We start from the raw sequence: 13,070 nt of genomic DNA, 5'->3' as shown, positions 1-13,070 counted from the left end.
TTGTTGACTGACACAGGTCTCATTATGTAACCCAGGCTTGCCTCAAACTCACTATGTAACTCATGCTATCTTTCTTCATCACCTGACTTAGTAAGGCTAGCGGTACGTACCACCAAGCCTGACTATTCATGGTAAACTTAAAGGGCCACGTGATTTAGTCTTCATTTCTTTCACTACAAGCAATTTGTAATCTTTCATTATGGAGGCCAAGGTGTACACAGAATTAAAAAGCAGTAAATGTTATACTTTTTCCAGAAAACATATGATTGAGTCAGTATTCTGAGAAAAAGCTATAACAAAATTCAATTCCCTGACTTTTAGGTATTCTATAAAACGATTTAATGTCAATGTTAAAGGTGTTTGTTCAATTTTGTTGTTGCACGTGTTGCTGTTGTTGTTTTGAGACAGGGCCTCTCTTATGTAGCCCTGGCTGTCATGGAACTTGCTATGTGGAATACGCTGGCCTTGAACTCACACAGCTCTACCTGCCTGTCTCCTGAGTGCTAGGATTAAAGGCTATCTTGACCAGCTTATTAATGGTATTCAAACTCAGTAAGATTTGTATTTGATAAAATTACTGACAATTTATATATTCTAATCTGTACAAAAAAAAGTAGTTAGCTCCTTGCACTGATAAAAATTCATTTTATAGCCGGGCGGTGGTGGCACAAGCCTTTAATCCCAGCACTAGGGAGGCAGAGGCAGGCGGATCTCTGTGAGTTCGAGGCCAGGCTGGACCGACAGCCTCCAAAACAATACAGAGAAACCCTGTCTCGTAAAACCAAAAAAAGAAAAAAAAAATCTCTTTATTCCTCTTTACATTTTACCTGAATTGTTTTGTAAAGGTGGATCACATACAGTTTGCTGATGACAGAACATCAAGATACAAAGCAGGTTACAAAAGTGTTTTATTTCTCCTCGCCATTTCAATGACTCACTGAGTTTACCCTGTCTCTTGCAACCATCACATTTGGCCATCTGAAACAAATTGAAGAGAGCAAAGAAAAACAATTATCAGAGGTTAGAGAGATGGCTCAGCTGTTAGCAGCACTTAGCTGATCTTCCAGAGAACCTAGGTTCAATTCCCAGCCACCACATGGTGGCTCATAACCATCTCATTCCAGGAAATTTGATGCCCTCCTCAGGACTCTGAAGGCACCTGGCACACATGGTGCACAAACATGCATGCAGGCAAACACTTATACACATAAAATAAAAACATACAGAGCTCATGGACTGCAGTACTCTAGCTATCTGTTTTGCATTGGGGGGCTCTGCATCCAAGCACTGGAATTACATGTGGGCCTTTATGTCAGTGCTGGGATCCAAACTCCAGTCCTCACACTCATACAGCAATTATTTTATCCACTGAATCATTACATCAATGACACTATTTTAAAAAATCACTTAAAAAAAACAACTCATATTATTATTAGAGACCGCCAAATAAGTAACAATTTAAAAACAAAGTTTTAGTACTACAAGTTGGCTCAGTAGGTAAAGTCACTTACTGCCACACCTGATAACCTGAGTTCAATCTTCAGGATTCACATGGTGGAAAAAGTATGAACTCCCACAAGTTCTCATCTGATCTTCTTCCATACATGTGTACAACATGCATACCGACACACACACATACACATTCATGTACACAAAATAAATAAATGTAAGAAAAATAAAAATGAATAAAAACAAGGATTGTTTAAAAAATCATTTTAAATAAGGATTTGATTCTTCACAATTCAAAAGACAAATTCATTTATTTAAACGATAAATGAGTAAAATTAATTAACAAGTATTTTAATGCCATAAGTCAGCTGTATCTGCTACAGAAAGTTAAAAACAAAAGGAGTAAGACTGAAGCCCCTCACATGTTGTACTAATTGCAAAGAAACAAAATACTTTTTAAATAACCAAGTTATTGGGCTGGAGAGATGGCTCAGAGGTTAAGAGCAGTTAAGACTGCTCTTCCAGAGGTCCGAGTTCAATTCCCAGCAACCACATGGTGGCTCAAAACCATCCATAGTGAGAATCTGGTGCCCTCTTCTGGCGTGCAGACATAAATGGAGGCAGAATGTTATATTCATAATAAATAAATAAATCTTTTTTTAAAAAGCTAAAAAAAATAATAACCAAGTTATTATTCTTTGTACATAAAATTAAGAAAAGTTAATGCTAACTATCCCAAACCAAGAATGTGAGTGGTATTTGTTTACCTGATAAAACAAAACTGTATACTTAGACATGCATTCTTCACAACAGAAGTCTTCCACCTTTCCACCCAAATTATTCTGTATCAATTTGGGAGATGTCTGTAAACAATAACTGCACATTTTGCAGTGGCTTCCCCAGCGTTTCCCCAAGTCATGTTTATAAAGCAACTTGCAACCTAAGAAAGCAGGAAAGATAAAATTAATAATGGGATGAATAATAATTACTTACATTCTAAAGTTAGAAGAGCACTGTTTTCACACTTGAACCGAACCAACTGGCAGGTCTAGAAATCAATTATAGGATCAAAACTAGCTTATGTTGACTGAAATATGTGCCATGTATAGTAAGTTTCATTTCATAAAGCTTTCATTTTATTTGAAATGTGAAAATATACTAGGTTTATAGTTAAGTTGTAATGTGAAATGTAATTATTTTGTGTTATACAAGAAGGATAAAACTGTCATTTTAGAGTCAATCAAAACATTTTTCCACATACATATTATCTAAATAAAGAAAACAATTTAACATCATTTTGATATCACTATTCAGATTGTTTATATTCAGGAACACAAACTTAGGATGTCATTATAACATAAAGAATTCTGCCAGATGGCAGTGGCTTAAGCCTTTAATCCCAGCATTCAGGAGGTAGAGGCAGGTGGATCTCTGTGAGTTCGAGGTCAGCCTGGCCTACTGAGCAAGTTCTAGGACAGGCTCCAAAGCTACACAGAGAAACCCTGTCTCAAAAAACAAAAACAAACAACCAAATAAAAAACCAACTTCCAACTTGAAATGAGTATAAGACCTAAATGACTTTGAGTTCTCTATCAAGCTAATAAGGCTAAATATATTGTGTCACCATGAGGCTCTTTCACTTCATTTTAATATCTACATAAAATTAAGAACTATAGCCGGGCGGTGGTGGCGCACACCTTTAATCCCAGCACTCGGGAGGCAGAGGCAGGCAGATCTCTGTGAGTTCGAGACCAGGCTGGACCAACAGCCTCCAAAGCAATACTGAGAAACCCTGTCTCGTAAAATAAAATAAAATAAAATAAAATAAAATAAAATAAAATAAGAACTATACAAAAAAAGCAAATTATCTGTCCATAAATCAAAAGATGGTATACGGACAAAGGATAAAATAAATTGGCATAGTAATCCTTAAACAACTACTTTAGAAATAACCACTACACTCAAAAGTAAGATCCCTTTTTGTCTTTTTACCTTCGCTACAAAATGACTTGTCAGAACCTGAGAACCGCACAGTCTCCTTTATAATTTTCTCAATTTTACAATATTCACACATCGCCATTACATTATTGATTTTCTTATATTCATCAGAACAATTCTTGCCACAGAACTGGAACATTTTACCCTGTCAAAAAAACATTGAGTAGTAATTAGACATTTGGTTTATGTTATGGAAATTTCCACTCATTTTATTTAAAAAATACAGGATATACAGTTGTTCATGTGGCACATGTCTGTAATCCCAGCACTTAGTAGGCATAGACAGACAGATCTCTATAAGTTTATAGTCAGACTACATACTGAGTTCAAGGCCAGCCAGAGCTACATAGTAGGCCCATCTCAAAGAAAAAGGAAAAAAAGTGCAATTTGAGACAGAAAAGTAAAAAGTAAAAATACATTTACAGATAGAACCATTTATACTCAAACTCTTATTATCATGAATGTATACTTTGCTGTTTTATTTCCTTTGTATTTTGTAAAAAGACGTTCTCAGTGGGTAGCCACAGTTGATTTAAAACTCCTCCCACTTTAGCATCCTTTGTGCACAAGCAGCCACAACAGCTCTGAGGCCACACCTACCTTGTAGTCAAGAAGCTCTGGTTTTGTGGCAAAAAGACGATTACAGTGCTGACACCTCAGCTTCACCACACTTCGTGCAAACCCAACATGCTGGGACTGGGCAGCCAGCCGCTGGAGGCCAGCTGCAGCAGAGCTGCTGATGGAGGTGGGGGATACAGCAGGGGTATTCCCTCCACCTGCCGACACTGCTGAACTTGTGGGGATGCTCACAATTACTTGGCCCTGAGACAAGGGCACTACTGAAGAATTCATTCCAGTTGATTTGTTGAACAAATTCTGAAAAAGTAAGACAATATGAATGGGCCTATTTAACCATTTGTTCAAAAAGCAGGAAATTATTACCCCTATGTATGCCAACCAAGGTTCTAGTAATGCAACAAGCTAGATTCCTTGTCTTTGAACACCTTAAAAGTGAATGGGGCAAGTCTCACGTAGAAAAACAGTTCAATAATCTTCAAAACTACGATTCTCCCAATAGTATCATTTAATGTTATGGAGGACAGTTATGTGACTTTACAGGCTGGTACAGTATGTTTGCATGACTATAGAAGATGACGCACTGACTGAAGAAGAGGAAGATTCCCGAAGTCCTACCTGGAAAGCTACCACACAACTGTAGCTGCAGAAGTTGCGTATACTTCCATCTGACATGGCTAGATGATACTGAGGGATTGCTGAGGTTTTACAACTGTTACACTGAACTTGTACACCTTAGCAAATGAAAGTAAAAGCTAATGAGTCACACATGAACCTATGAGGAATTAAGTATTATAGACAAAAATTCAATTTTCAGGTTAAGCTACAGGAACTGAAGCTAACCTCAATCATGCCACATCTTTCAAAAACTAACTGAACATTTAAAATTTTAAGTTTTTAAATAGTCATAATCTACCCTGATATTATAAAATAAATGGATCTTGAAATATATAGGATGTGGATAAAGAAGATACATTAAAGAGGGTATCTGTAATCTATTAAGTAAGGGGGATTCATAAATAGGTAAGCAAGTAAATAAGGTAACATGTAATATTTTACAATAAAAATGTGAAATATTTGCCCTAAAAATTAACTAAATTTAGACAAAAATTTGGGCCAGCAAAAAAAGTAGTAACTAATTTTCCAACTATTACATTTTATAGTTTATGAAAGCAGTATTACCTGCAGAAGTAACCATTTTAACTCTGTAAGCAGATAAGCAATTAACAGAACAGAAAAGTTCTGTCTTCCCCAAGCTATTGGTATTCTCAATCATTTCTGCTGAGGATCTCAATGATTTGCAAAGCGCACATGGTGTTATTTTGGCTGATTTCTAGTAACAGAATAAAACAACATTCATTTTTACTAAATTCATAAAGCATAATTCTTTGAAATGTTTAAACTTAATTCTGTTGAAATATTATTACTTTTTATGTGTGGTGTTAGGAATCAATCCCGGGACCCTGCATGGTGCATTTTCCCCCTTACTCATGAAGTATTTTAAATCACTAGTTTTCAAACGATCATCATATGTTACTCTAAAATTCTGAGTTTGTATATTACATATGTATGCATACAAAAGCAGAAGGTGTTTCACAGAGCAACACACATCATGGAAACATACATTATACTTTCATATCTCTACTATATTTCATTATAAAAGTGTTGGTCACAACCTAGCAATTAATTTAAGGTCTGATAATTGATGATTAGCATTACTTTTAAAAAGGTGTTTTATGTATTAATACAATGCCTCTTTTATATTAGCTGAAAAAGGTAAAACACTTCCTACAAAAGGTACTATTTAAAACAATGAAGTTTTCACATAAGGAAATCAATAAACTTACTAGAACACTCAATGAAAATCTTCTCCATCAAATAACAATGCCTACTGTAAGCAGCAAGATGGGAGCACATCTTGTAATCAGTGACAGAGTAGTCCACAGATAATAAGTCAATACTATTACCCCGTCACACACTTAAGAGAACACTGTTCAAGCAATAACTAAGAGACTTTAACACCTCTTTCCCTTCCTATGACAAATTGCAAACTTGCTACTAAAATGATTGTATATTACACCTGATTAGGAACATCTAATTGCCAGATCAAAACTGCAAACACAAACAATTTGAAAGAGCTGAGTGAAAATTCATCTTTGTAAAACTTTTGCTGACACACCTGGTTCAATCAACTACGCTTTCTTTGTTGTACACAGTACCTCATAACACTTCCATCACAACATCTTTATCTACTCACTTATTTATATGTCAGAAACATGTCTTCCACAAATAAGGAATTGGATTCAATGTTTGTGTGAATAAATTAAAGAACAAAGGAAAGTGGCAGCAATAACCATCTATAACATGCCAGGCTCAGTATTAGTGTTTGTGCTCTTACTTTACATAATCCTGAACACACTCTAGTTTTCATAGCCATTAACAGGTAAAAAACAAACAAACACAAACAAAAAAACCCACAACAACCTAGAATCCATGTTTCCTAAGCCTAAGTGTTTTCCGGGTATAAAATTGTACATGAACACATTGGATTGGTCTTAACTATCATATTAAAATTCTATGACTAAGAGTTCTTGTTGTTGTTGTTAGAAGGATGTTTGTGTTTTTGCTTTGAAAACAGTCTCACTATGCAGCTCCAAATGGCTTGAAACTATGTAAACCAAACTGGCCTCAAACTCAGATCTGTCTTCCTCTAACTCCCAAGTACTGAAGACTAAAAGTGTACCACCACACCTGGCCATTGTATTTTTTTTGGAAGAGCAGGTGGTGAGGAATACTAAATTCCTGTCCCTAACCTGGCATGTTTCAATAGCTGAGAAGTAGGTACTTCCAAAAGTAAAATTTTAAATTCACTCTAAAAGTAAGACACTTTATTCCATTTCTCCTTTACAAAGTATGACTCAACTTTTAGTGCCTAACACAGGATCAGGAAAAGAACAGCCTTTTGAAAATATTAAATTTTTTCATTCGTGAGAAAAACATGCATATATATTATATAATAAAGCTTAACCCTTTCAACAATTATACATTAGATTTAAAGTGAAATTGTCTATAATTTTAAAAATAATTCAAAGCTGAATTTATACAGCGAATACCAGGCCACCCAGTGTTACACAGTGAAAGCATAACTCCAAAACAAAGCAAAATTACACTTCCCCGGGCTGGAGAGATGGCTCAAAGGTTAAGAGCACTGGCTGTTCTTCCAGAGGTTCTGAGTTCAATTCCCAGCAACCACGTGGTGGCTCACAAACATCTGTAATGAGATCTGATGCTCTCTTCTGGTGTGCAAGCATACATGCAGGTGGAACACTGCATATATAATAAATAAACCTTTTTAAAAAAAATTACACTTCCCCCAAAAACCTAACTACACTATTCACTAATTTTGGTGGACAACATACAAACGAAGCCACAGGTTGGGTGGTGGCAGTGTATACCTTTAACCCCAGCACTCAAAAGGCAGAGGCAAGTGGATCTTTGTAAATTCGAGGCCAATGTGGTCTACAGAGTTTCAGGACAGACTCCAAAGCTACAGAGAAACCCTATCTCGAAAAACAAACAAGCAAACAAGACAAAAACATGGAAGCCAACAGAAAATACTAAATATATAAATTATTTTCCATCCCTTTACAACAGTGGACCTTAACCTTCCTAATGCCATGACCCTTTAATACAGTTCCTAATGTCAGTGACTCCCAACCATAAAATTTTCATTGCTATTTCTTAGCTGTAATTTTACTACCTTTATGAATCATAACACAAATATTTGTGTTTTCCAATGGTCTTAGGCGACCTGTGAGTCAGAAGCCCCTCACCCCCATGGGTCATGAGCCACGAATTGAGAACCACAGCTTTAGGGTTACCAATTATGAAACTAATATTTCACCAAAATTTACTGGTAAAATATGAAACAAAAACAAAAACAGCACAAAAGATCATTATCATAGAACTGATCCAGTTTATTCTCTGCAAATTGCTAGCTCACAAATAAATAACCCTCATTCGTTTTATTTCATTAAAAAAATTCTTTCAGCACTCAGAACCTGTCCTGGAACTCGCTCTGTAGACCAGGCTGGCCTTGAACTCACAGAGATCCACCTGCCTCTGCCTCTAGAGTGCTGGGATTAAAGGTGTGTACCACAACCACCCCGCCAAAAAAAAAAAAGTCAACTTTTAAAAAACCTCTTCACTTTACTGAGATTGTTATTTTCTGGCTTACAACTATAACTACATAGTTCCCCATTTGCAAGAAAATATATATTGAGATCACACACACACACACAATCATGTGCAATCTAGACCTTTTTGTTAAAGAACAAGTATTTATATATATATTTATATATGAATCAAAAATATATTTATAGGTCAGAAGGCTATACACTAGAAGGTTAAGACTGGTTATCCTTAGGAGTTATATTTCTGCTTTACATTTGAGTTATTTAAAATTACTATTCAAAAACACAAATCACATCTGAAATAAAAGCCACGCCCTAGTCAGGCATAGTAAATGCAGATGACTCCTGCATTTGGCAGGCTGAGGTAAACGGACTACAAGTAATATGGACTGGGCCATATAACAAATTCCAAAGAGACACATGGCTGCATAAGTGAGACTCTGTCTCAACAAAAAGCCATACCCTATTCATTTCTTTCGATTGTTCAGACAGTGTTTCTCTGGGTGAAGGGCTGTCCTGGAACTCATCCTGTAGACCAGGCTGGCCTCAAACTCACAGATGTCTGCCTGCCTCTGCCCTCTGAGTGCTGGAACTAATGGCATGAACCATTACCAAGCAGCTGAAAGATGCATTTCTTTTCTTTTTTTTTTTTTTTTTTTTTTTTTTTTTGGTTTTTCGAGACAGGGTTTCTCTGTGGCTTTGGAGGCTGTCCTGGAACTCGCTCTGTAGACCAGGCTGGTCTCGAACTCACAGAGATCCGCCTGCCTCTGCCTCCCGAGTGCTGGGATTAAAGGTGTGCGCCACCAACGCCTGGCGAAAGATGCATTTCTTAATGCATTTACAGAAATTGGAGTAAAGCACTCTATTTCAGAATATTTAAAATATATTCATTGGCAAATACCATTTACATGTAAAAATTTAACCAAATACAACTGTTTCAATAATAATTTCTACCCAAGGTTTCAACTCCCCTGAAATGAAAAAAGATGTTAAAATTCAATATGATCAAATACCTGCTTGTATGAGGTGACACACATTGAACTACAAAACTTCTTAGACTGCCCCTCAATCTGAAGCACATGGCACTGTCCAGAGCCACTGTAACAGTAACCACCACAGTTCTCACAACAGTTCATAGTGAGGTTGTTAGCAGAGCGAAACTTAGAGAAGCAGGCATCACTGCAAAGTTTATGGACCACGTTCTGGTAATTAACTTCATGTCGGATCTAAAATTATAAAGTAACACCAAAACAACAAACACAAAGAATAAAACATTGTTCTTTAGGCATAGCAATACACTTATTCCCCCAAGAAGAGTACAAAGGTAACTTACAACAGCGTTCTTCTGACACATGCTGCATTTGGTTGAAATGCTATTTGTATTTATGGTAACAATGGGTTTTTTTTTCAGTTCATATGTTGACAAGCATGACTGACTGCAAAAATCCTTACTGGTGGTGCTATTTTCAAACTGCGCACTGATCACATCCTTTGGATTTAAAATGTCTCTAAAATGATAACAAAGATAAAATTTAAGTCACAGGATACTACATTTACTCCCTTGTGTTTGTTAAAACAACCAAATAAAACCAGGAAAAGGACATTGCAACTTTTTTATTAAACAATTTTTAATTTTGTATGTATGTGGTTTTGCCTACATGTATGCCTGTGCACCACTTGAGTTTTTGCTTTGTTCAGGAACCAGAAAAGGGAGTTAAATCCCTGGAACTACAGTTACAGATGGTTGTAAGTCACCATGTGGGTGCTGGTAATCAAAGCTGGGTCTCTGAAATAGTCAATGCTCTTAATCACTAAGTTACCTATCTAGTCCCCAGGTGCACTGAAATTTACATCTGTATGTTTATATTTGTAAATTTGTGGTATGTATGTTCAGTTTGCATGCATGAGTGCAGGCAGATACATGTGCACATGGGGGAGCAGACCCTTAGGTCAATATATGGTGTCTTCTTCAGTCCATGTCCTCTTACTTTCTCAACTTGGAACTCATTGACTGGTCAGCCTCTCTCCACATTCACTCCACTCCTTCCTGCAGCACTAGGGTTAGAAAACCTTGCTTTTCTTTGAATGCTGAGGATCCTGACAACATTCGCTGGGCCAATTCCTGAGTCTTAGAATTTAAACTGTGAAGCTTGAGTTCTCTTCAATAAATTTAAAGATCTTTGAGCGCTTTCTAAAATAGGTAACTAACTTACCACATACTACATTCAGTTGCTGTAACATTAATAATTTTTAAATTAATAAATACATCAAATGGAGCCATGCATAATGCTTCTTGCCAGTTAACTCCTGAATGCTAACTCAGAAGGCTGAGGCAGGAAGATCACACAGTCACCCAATGAGTTGAATGCCAGACAAGCTCTGGCTCTGAGACCCAGACTGAGTAGATACAGAAGGGGTCATTCATTGTAGATGAGACTGAAGAGGCTAATTTTCTTCTTTAAAATCATCTGTATTTTCAAAGTATTTAATACAAATAATTACATATGAAATTCTTTTAAGATTTATTTATTTATTATGAATAATCCTGCCTCCATGTCTGTCTGCAAGCCAGAAGAGGACACCAGATCTCATTATAGATGGCTGTGAGCCACCATGTGGGTGCTGGGAATTGAACTCAGGACCTCTGGAAGAGCAGTCAGTGCTCTTAACCTCTGAGCCATCCCTCCAGCCCCCAGGAAATTCTTTCAAACCATCATGTGTGGGATTTGTGTATGTATTGTTCCTTCTGCCTTTTTTTCCACTTAATTTTTTGTAGTTTAAAATGTTGAAGTCAGAGGACAATTTATGTGGTCCAGGGAATTAATTCAGGTCCTAAGTCTCTAGAGCTAGTACCTTCACTCACTGAGCCATCTTGCCAACCTCCAAGACAGAATCGATCACTAAACCTGGAACTCACATACATATTCAGCTAGGCTGGCTGCCCACTGAGCTAAAGAAATCTACTAGTTTCTGCCTTCTCAGTGCTGGAGATCTGAACTTAGGTCCTTGGGGAGCAATCAGTTTTACAAATAAGCTATTTACCTAGCCCTATGTGACACATAGTTAACCATGGTTACATAAAATCTAGATGTCCACATCTAAAAATGAAGATAATGAAGAATGAATCCCTAAGGATAAGTTTTTTTACCACTACAACATATATCAAGATATGGAAGAAGCGTTTCTCAATGATCTCAACAAATTTACAAACCAATTAAATTATATCTTATGGCAGAATAAGGAGAAATTATCACATTTCTGTTGGCATATATTCAGGAAGCTCCAGAAAATGCAGAAACAATCCTATTAATATTGTAACAAAAATGTGATATAACAATGAAAAACTATATTCCAAAGTACTTAATTTATATATGATTTGAAATAAATTTTAGAAAATTTTAGGTTCCTCTTATTAAAGAAAACTATATGTTAAAAGATAAAGCCTAAGGGTACAATAGCGGCACACACTGTGGTAGCCAGCAGCTCTCTAATTGGACTTCAGACCTGCTCAACAAGAATAAAACCGTGTCTGGTACTGGAAACCTAGCCAACTACCATGACCTAGTGAAGTCATGGATCTCAGGTGAGAACCTACACTTGCCACTTTACTAAACTAGCATAATTCCTAGCTACATTCTAAATATTTATCATATACCCACAGGTAAGTGTAGTTTTTATTCCTTATCAAAGAAACCTCTCTTTGCAATGGACAAAGGCCATTAGAGAAAACCAAAACTGATGAAAATATAGAGAGCACGAGACTGAGTGGTGTCCAGTATCAACTAATACATCTACAACACAATTTGTACACCTAAGGCTCAGAAATCCTTGCAAATTAGGGAACATTACTGTTCTAATGCCTATGTTCATTAATAGACAGAAAGAGCAAGGAAGGTCAAGTGGAAAACAGGAAATAAAGTTTTTCTATCCATGGAAAAATAACAGAATTATTGAAATGGAAATGTAAAGGATAAAAATAAAAATGAATGATTGAGGAGGTGAAAAGAATGATAACAATTAAAAACTGGAAATCTTGATATATAAGGCAAAAAACACAAATATCATAGTTCAACTGCTATTTTACATATTCTTTTAAAGATTTATTTTTATTTTATGTATAGAAACATTTGCCTCTGCGTATGTATATGCATCATGTGTGTCTGGTGCCTGAGGAGGCCAGAAGGCAGCATTGGCTCCCCTGGAAATGGAATTACAAATAGTTATGTAGGTCCTGAAAACTACAGCAGGGTCCTCTACAAGAGTAGCAAGTGTTCACTACTGGTAAGTGACCATTCCAGCCCCTCAAACAATTATTTCTGACATGTAAGGGGAAAAAAAATCTGTCTTCAGATAGATCAGTAACAACCACCAAAGGACAGAAATATGGCGAATACAGATAAAATTAACATGCATGAAAAAGAATGTAAAGAAATACATATCCAAACAGTGTGGCTGGGAAGACAATTCAGTCAGGAAAAAGGCTCACCCTGAAAGCCTAAGAACCTAAGTTCAATGCCCAGAATCCAAATAGAAAGCCAAGTGTGATAACTAGAATAGTCCAGAAAGGAAGAAGCCTGGGAGACAGGAGAATCCCTAGGGTTCAATTCCCAGCAACCACAGGGCAGCTCACAACTGTCTGTAATCCCACCTACTGGGGATCTGACACTGTTGCACAGACATACATGGAGGCAAAATACCAATAAAGTTAAAAAAAAAAGTATATGAAAGTTAATTCAATAATTAGTTTAATAAGATGTAGCTATAATTATAATAGCTTTTCTCTAAACTTAAGGTCAGTAAATAATTCATTCAATAATATTAGTTATCTACTAGATAGACTATATAGTAGAAAGT

The 13,070-nt window shown here is 36.4% G+C and overlaps 1 protein-coding gene across 5 annotated transcripts in view; it reads right to left on the bottom strand.

Moving 5' to 3' along the window:
• The window catches only part of Zmym4 (zinc finger MYM-type containing 4), a 119,293-nt gene that overhangs the window by 37,194 nt on the left and 69,029 nt on the right, over positions 1 to 13,070 (bottom strand). For 4 of the 5 annotated variants that reach the window (XM_040756612.1, XM_040756611.1, XM_040756615.1 and 1 more), the window contains 8 exons: positions 9,550 to 9,724; positions 9,230 to 9,442; positions 5,206 to 5,356; positions 4,642 to 4,757; positions 4,048 to 4,323; positions 3,442 to 3,592; positions 2,217 to 2,389; positions 828 to 978 (listed from right to left, as the gene is read on the bottom strand). In XM_040756612.1, coding sequence (XP_040612546.1) covers positions 828 to 978; positions 2,217 to 2,389; positions 3,442 to 3,592; positions 4,048 to 4,323; positions 4,642 to 4,757; positions 5,206 to 5,356; positions 9,230 to 9,442; positions 9,550 to 9,724 — 1,406 coding nt within the window. The remainder of the gene's footprint in view (positions 1 to 827; positions 979 to 2,216; positions 2,390 to 3,441; positions 3,593 to 4,047; positions 4,324 to 4,641; positions 4,758 to 5,205; positions 5,357 to 9,229; positions 9,443 to 9,549; positions 9,725 to 13,070) is intronic. The other variant, XM_040756614.1, reaches the window with a different exon arrangement.

Source organism: Mesocricetus auratus, unplaced genomic scaffold, assembly GCF_017639785.1.
Source record: "Mesocricetus auratus isolate SY011 unplaced genomic scaffold, BCM_Maur_2.0 Super-Scaffold_100014, whole genome shotgun sequence".
In the NCBI taxonomy this organism is placed as follows: Eukaryota; Metazoa; Chordata; class Mammalia; order Rodentia; family Cricetidae; genus Mesocricetus; species Mesocricetus auratus.
Note: the sequence above shows the minus strand (reverse complement) of the source record. Positions and strands in the feature narration are given on the sequence as shown.